The sequence below is a fragment of the Mobula hypostoma genome, chromosome 28 (assembly GCF_963921235.1).
Source record: "Mobula hypostoma chromosome 28, sMobHyp1.1, whole genome shotgun sequence".
Classification (NCBI taxonomy): domain Eukaryota; kingdom Metazoa; phylum Chordata; class Chondrichthyes; order Myliobatiformes; family Myliobatidae; genus Mobula; species Mobula hypostoma.
Genome location: NC_086124.1, coordinates 17,821,992 through 17,828,883, shown reverse-complemented (window position 1 = coordinate 17,828,883; position 6,892 = coordinate 17,821,992). Strand labels below are relative to the sequence as shown.

The 6,892-nt window shown below is 45.2% G+C and overlaps 1 protein-coding gene across 1 annotated transcript in view; it reads right to left on the bottom strand.

Moving 5' to 3' along the window:
* Positions 1-1,584: 1,584 nt before the first annotated feature.
* LOC134338836 (uncharacterized) overlaps positions 1,585-6,892 on the bottom strand; it is a 132,517-nt gene continuing 127,209 nt past the window's right edge. Inside the window, exon 19 of the mRNA XM_063034965.1 lies at positions 1,585-2,101. Within this exon, the coding sequence (XP_062891035.1) occupies positions 2,091-2,101 (11 nt within the window). The 3' untranslated portion in view covers positions 1,585-2,090. The remainder of the gene's footprint in view (positions 2,102-6,892) is intronic.

Here is a 6,892-nt window from a genome sequence, read left to right as displayed (position 1 = left end):
CTTTTTCTCCTTGGACAGACGGAGGATGAGAGGTGAATTGATAGAGGTGTACAAGATAATAGAGGCATTGATCGTGTGGATAGACGGAGGCTTTTCCCCGGGGTTGAAATGGCTAGCACAAGAGGGCATAGTTTTAAGGTGCTTGGAAGTAAGTACAGAGAAGATGTCGGGGTAAGTTTTTTACGCAGGGAGTGATGAGTGCGTGGAATGGGCTGCCGGCAGCGGTGGTAGAGGCGGAAACTATAGGGTCTTTTAAGAGACTCCTGGATGGCTACATGGAGCTTAGGAAAATAGAGGGCTATGGATAAAGTTCTAAGATAGGGATGTGTTCGGCACAGCTTCGTGGGCCGAAGGGCCTGTATTGTGCTGTATGTTTTCTATGTTTCTATGTATTTTTATATATATAAAGAGTAATAGAGAAGTGAGAGTAGATATTGCAACGCTGGAAATGATTTCGGACAGGTAGCAAAATACGGCAAGGAAATGGCGGAGGAACTGAATGAATATTTTGCATTTGTCTTCTCTGTGGAAGGCACTAGCAGTATGCCAGATGTTTGATAGTGTACGGAGACAGAAGTGAGTGCAGTTACTATTGCAATGGTGACTGTTCTTGGGGGGCTGAAAGGTCGGAAGATAGATGCGGCACCTGGACCAGATGGATTACGTTTGAGGGTTCTGAAAGATGTAGCTGAAGAGATTGTGGACATATTAGTTATGCTCATTCAGGAATCAGTAGATTCTTTCATGGTTCTGAAGGACTGGGAAGTTGCATATGTCACTCAACTCTTTATGAAGGGAAGGTGGCAGAAGAAAGGCCAGTTAGGTCAGTTAGCCTCACCTCAGTAGTTGAAAAGATGTTGGACTCCATTATTAAGGATGAGGTTTCGGGATACTTGAAGACATAATAACATGGGTCAAATTGAATATAGTTTTCTGTGGGAAAATCTTGGCTGACAAAACTGTTCAATTCTCTGAGGAAATAAAAAGCAGGCTCGACAAAGGAGAATCGGTGGATGTTGTATACTTGGATTTTGACATGTGCCATATTTGGGCCAAGTTCAGCAGGTTTCGAGCCCATGGTATTAGAGGAAAGATATCAACAGGCATAGACCATTGGCTAATTGGCAGAAGGCAGAAATTGGGAATAAAGTGGACTTTTTTCTGGTTGGCTACGGGTGACTAATACTGTTCTGCAGAGGTCAGTATAGGGACAGCTTCATTTCACGTGATATATCAATGATTTGGATGACGGAATTGTGAATTGCGCAAGATTCTCTGAAAGTTAAATTGCCGGTTGAGTCGGTGGTGAGGAAGGCAAATGTAATGTTGCAATTCATTCCGAGAGGCTAGACGATAAAAACAAAGGTTCAAAGGTTCAATTTAATGTCAGAGAAGTGTACTCAATATACATACTGCAATTTTTTTTTTTCGCAAAACATCGACTAAAGCAGAGAAATACCCCGAAGAATGAACGACAGTTTAACTTGAGAACCCCAAAGTCCCCCCACTCCCACCCCCAACTCCGCGCGTAAGCGGTGGCCAGCAATAATCCCCCTCTTCTCCCTCCCACCCCAACCCCACCGGCAAAACAAAAAGCACACCCTCTACCGAGTACAAGCGTGAACTAAGCGATAGCAAAGACATAGACCTTGCAGTTACCCCAAAGACTATCGCAATTCATCTAGCATTCGGCAACCCACGGGTTCTCTCTCTCTCTCCCTAATAAGGGAGAGGGAGGTGTCCCCCATTTTTACATCGAGCGGGAGACATAACAGCAACCCGCTGGTTTCCCACGTTAAAAAGCCCCTTTCGGCGCTTTTTGCACGAGTTCTGTGCCCGAAGATCGCGAAGATCTCGGGTCCTGGGGCCAACACCGAAAGATTTTCCGGCCTCCCCAACGACAAACGAGTCTCCTGCCGTGACACCGACAATAGATCCGCCCGTCTCCAGAGATCTTAGGCTTCCGAACACTAGGTCGCATCTCAGGCCCAACCCTTGGCGTACCGAACATCGGCCGGTCCTGAAACCCCGAGAACTGGTCTGATTACCACAAAGAACCGAAGTCAGCGTGCAATTCCAGGTCAGCGTCTTCAAAAGAACCCTGAAAGGGAAAAATAAAGATATTAAAGATGGAAATAGAGCTGTTTCCGAAGATGCAAGTAAAGGAGTCGCTCTTTAGCGTCATCATCACTCCGCCTCCATCTTCCGTAGGATGTAATAGAACATATAACATAGAATAGTACAGCCCATTACAGGCCCTTCGGCCCACAATGTTGTGCCGACCCTCAAACCCTGCCTCCCATATAACCCCCCACCTTAAATTCCTCCATATTCCTGTCCAGTAGTCTCATAAACTTCACTAGTGTATCTGCCTCCACCACTGACTCGGGTAGTGCATTCCACGCACCAACCATTCTCTGAGTAAAAAAAAACTTCCTCTAATATCCCCCTTGAACCTCCCACCCTTTACCTTCAAGCCATATCCTCTTGTATTGAACAGTGATGCCCTGGGGAAGAGGCGCTGGCTATCCACTTTATTTATTCCTCTTATTATCTTATACACCTCTATCATGTCTCCTCTCATACTCTTTCTCTCCAAAGAGTAAATCCCTAGCTCCTTTAATCTCTGATCATAATGCATACTCTCTAAACCAGGCAGCATCCTGGTAAATCTCCTCTGTACCCTTTCCAATGCTTCCACATCCTTCTTATAGTGAGGTGACCAGAACTGGACACAGTACTCCTAGTGTGGCCTAACCAGAGTTTTATAGAGCTGCATCATTACATCGTGACTCTTAAACTCTATCCCTTGACTTATGAAAGCTAACACCCATAAGCGTTCTTAACCAACCCATCTACCCATGAGAAAACTGTCAGGGATCTGTGGACATGTACTCCCAGATCCCTCTGCTTCACCACACTACCAAATACCCCGCTATTTACTTTGTACTCTGCCTTGAAGTTTGTCCTTGCAAAGTGTACCACCTCACACTTCTCCGGGTTGAACTCCATCTGCCACTTCTCAGCCCACTTTTGCATCTTATCAATGTCTCTCTGCAATCTTCGACAATCCTCTACACTATCTACAACACCAGCAACCTTTGAGTCGTCTGCAAACTTGCCAACCCACCCTTCGACCCCCACATCCAGGTCGTTAACAAAAATCACGAGAAGTAGAGGTCCCAGAACAGATCCTTGTGGGACACCACTAGTCACAATCCTCCAATCTGAATGTACTCTCTCCACCACCACCCTCTGCCTTCTGCAGGCAAGCCAATTCTGAATCCACCTGCCCAAGCTTCCCTGGATCCCAGGCCTTCTGATTTTCTGAATAACCCTACCGTGTGGAACCTTGTCAAATGCCTTACTAAAATCCATATAGATCACATCCACTGCACTACCATCATCTATATGCCTGGTCACCTCCTCAAAGAACTCTATCAGGCTTGTTAGACACGATCTGCCCTTCACAAAGCCATGCTGACCGTCCCTGATCAGACCATGATTCTCTAAATGCCCATAAATCCTATCTCTAAGAATCTTTTCCAACAGCTTTCCCACCACAGACGTAAGGCTCACTGGTCTATAATTACCCGCACCAACCCTACTACTTCTTTTGAACAAGGGGACAACATTCGCCTCCCTCCAATCCTCCAGCACCATTCCCGTGGACAACCTGAAGACCCTGATGGCAGTTATTTATAGGCCTCCAAACAGCTGCAGGGATGTGGACTACAAATTACAACTGGAAATAGAAAAGGCTTGTCAGAAGGGCAGTGTTATGATAATTGTGCGGGATTTTAATATGCGAGTAGATTGGAAAAATCAGGTCGGCACTGGATCTCAAGAGAGAGAATTTGTAGAATGTCTGCGAGATGGCTTTTTAGAACAGCTTGTTGTTGAGCCCACTAGGAGATCGGCTGTACTGGATTGGGTATTGTGTAATGAACCGGAGGTGATTGGAGAGATTGAGGTGAAGGAACCCTTAGGAGGCAGTGATCATAACATGATTGAGTTCACTGTGAAATTAGAAAAAGAGAAGCCGAAATCTGATGTGTCGGTGTTTCAGTGGAGTAAAGGAAATTACAGTGGCATGAGAGAGGAACTGGCCAAAGTTGACTGGAAAGAGACACTGGCGGGAAAGACGGCAGAGCAGCAGTGGCTGGAGTTTACGCGAAAAATGAGGAATGTGCAAGACAGGTATATTCCAAAAAAGAAGAAATTTTCGAGTGGAAAAACGATGCAACCGAGGTTGAGAAGAGAAGTCAAAGCCAAAGTTAAAGCAAAGGAGAGGGCATACAAGGAAGCAAAAATTAATGGGAAGACAGAGGATTGGGAAGTTTTTAAAACCTTACAAAAGGAGACCAAGAAGTTCATTAAGACAGAAAAGATTAACTATGAAAGGAAACTAGCAAATAATATCAAAGAGGATACTAAAAGCTTTTTCAAGTATATAAAGAGTAAAAGACAGGTGAGAGTAGATATAGGACCGATAGAAAATGATACTGGAGAAATTGTAATGGGAGATGTGGAGATGGCAGAGGAACTGAACAAGTATTTTGCATCAGTCTTCACTGAGGAAGACAGCAGGATACCGGACACTCAAGGGTGGCAGGGAAGAGAAGTGCGCGCAGTCACAATTACGACAGAGAAAGTACTCAGGAAGCTGAATAGGCTAAAGGTCGATAAATCTCCGGGTCCAGCTGGAATGCATCCTCGTGTTCTGAAGGAAGTAGCTGTGGAGATTGCGGAGGCATTAGCGATGATCTTTCAAAAGTCGATAGATTCTGGCATGGTTCCGTAAGACTGCAAGATTGCAAATGTCACTCCGCTATTTAAGAAGGGGGCAAGGAAGCAAAAAGGAAATTATAGACCTGCAGACTCGATGGGCCGAATGGCCTACTTCTGCTCCTTTGTCTTATGGTCTTATGATCTTATGGACAACGAGGACATAAAGATCCTAGCCAGAGTTTGAGCAATCTCTTCCCTCTCCTCGTGGAGCAGCCTAGGGAATATTACGTCAGGCCCCGGGGACTTATCCGTCCTAATGTATTTTAACAACTCTAACACCTCCTCTCCCTTAATATCAACATGCTCCAGAACATCAACCTCACTCATATTGTCCTCACCATCAACAAGTTCCCTCTGATTGGTGAATACCGAAGAGAAGTATTCATTGAGGACCTCGCTCACTTCCACAGCCTCCAGGCACATCTTCCCACCTTTATCTCTAATCGGTCCTACCTTCACTCCCGTCATCTTTTTTTTTCACATAATTGAAGAATGCTGAGGTCTTATAAGGATGTAACGGTGAGGCGTCACTTGGCGTATTGTAAACTGTTTTGGGCCCTTTATATTTTAATGCATTTATAATGTTTCCGAAAACAAAGATCAAGGCAATACTGATACCCCATCTCCCTTCAGATATTAGCTCTTTTTTAAGCTACTGAGTCCTTCGGAGGCGACTCGGCCAAAGGCCCGACTGTTTATTCTTTTCCATTGGTGCTGTCGGTCCTGCTAGCATTTTGTGCACGTTGTTCTGGATTTCCAACATCTGCGTAATATCTTGTGTTTATCATCTAGGTAAGTTCATCTATTGGAGTGTTTTAGAAGGCAATGGGTCAAACGCAGGCAGACCGAACTAGCTCGCTGGGCAACACAGGCAGGATGGACGAGTTGGGCCGAACGGCCTGCTTCTGAGTTGTATGACCCTATGTACCAAATTGCCGTGAAAAGTTTTCGTTTTACTTGCCTTTGTAATAGATCATAAGGAACAGTTAGTGCCTCGAGGGAGTAAAAGGGGGGAAGAAATTTGGTGCTGGTCGCCGTATTATAGGAAGGATATGCATGCTTTAGTGTGGGTGCAGAGGAGATTACTCCGAGATGCTGCCTGGATTAGAGAAGAGGTGTCTTATGAGGAGATGTTGGGCAAACCAGGCTTTTTTCTTTAGAGCGAACAAGAATGCGAGTTGACGATAGAGATCTACAAGATAATAAGAGGCTTGGATCGAATGAATCGTCAGAGACTTTTTCCCAAGGCGGCAGCTTCTAATCTGAATGGATATAATTGTAGAGGGGTGTCAGAGGTCACTTTTTTATGCAGAGTGATATGTCCATGGAAAGGCCTGCCAGGTGTGCTGATAGAGTCTGATACATTGGGGATACATAAGGACTATTTAATAGGGTTTAGATAAATAGAAGGTTATGACTGGGGAAAGGGTTAGACAGACCTTGGAGCAGGTTAAAAGGTCGGAAATGCATCGTGGACCGAAGGGCCTATATTGTTCTGAGTTGTTCTATACCGATAACAGAATTCAGTTTATATTGTGTGGAGAAATATACCCTCGCACTCCTCCTTTACACTTCCTTCCTCTATTACCAGCACTGGAGAGCTTGAGTTATAAGAGGCTGGATAGGCTGGGACTGTCCGTGGAGCGAAGAAGATAGAACGGTGATCTTTATAAAACGATGAGGGGTAGAAATAAGGTGGGTACTCACACATTCTTTTTCGCTCCGGGGTAAAGGAGTGTAAAACTAGAGATTCACAGTGAGTCAGCGGGATTTAAAGCGTGCAGAGGGCAAATGTTCCATACAGAGGGAAGTGGGTTTATGGAACAAGCTGCCAGTGGAAGTGCCAGAGGCGGGTACAATTTTTGCATTTAACACGCACTTGGATTGGTATATGGATATGAAAGTTATAAAGGAATAGGGGACAAACGTGGGTAAGTGGTGCTATCTCAGGTAGACAACTTGGGCCGAACCTCCTGGTTCCAAGGTGTATGACCCTATGCCTTTGCCCGCCGCCCTGGAAAGAGGACTGACCATCTAGCTTATCTGTGCCCCTCGCGATTTTACAAGCCTCCCAACATTCACCCTCCCCTATGGTTCTCCA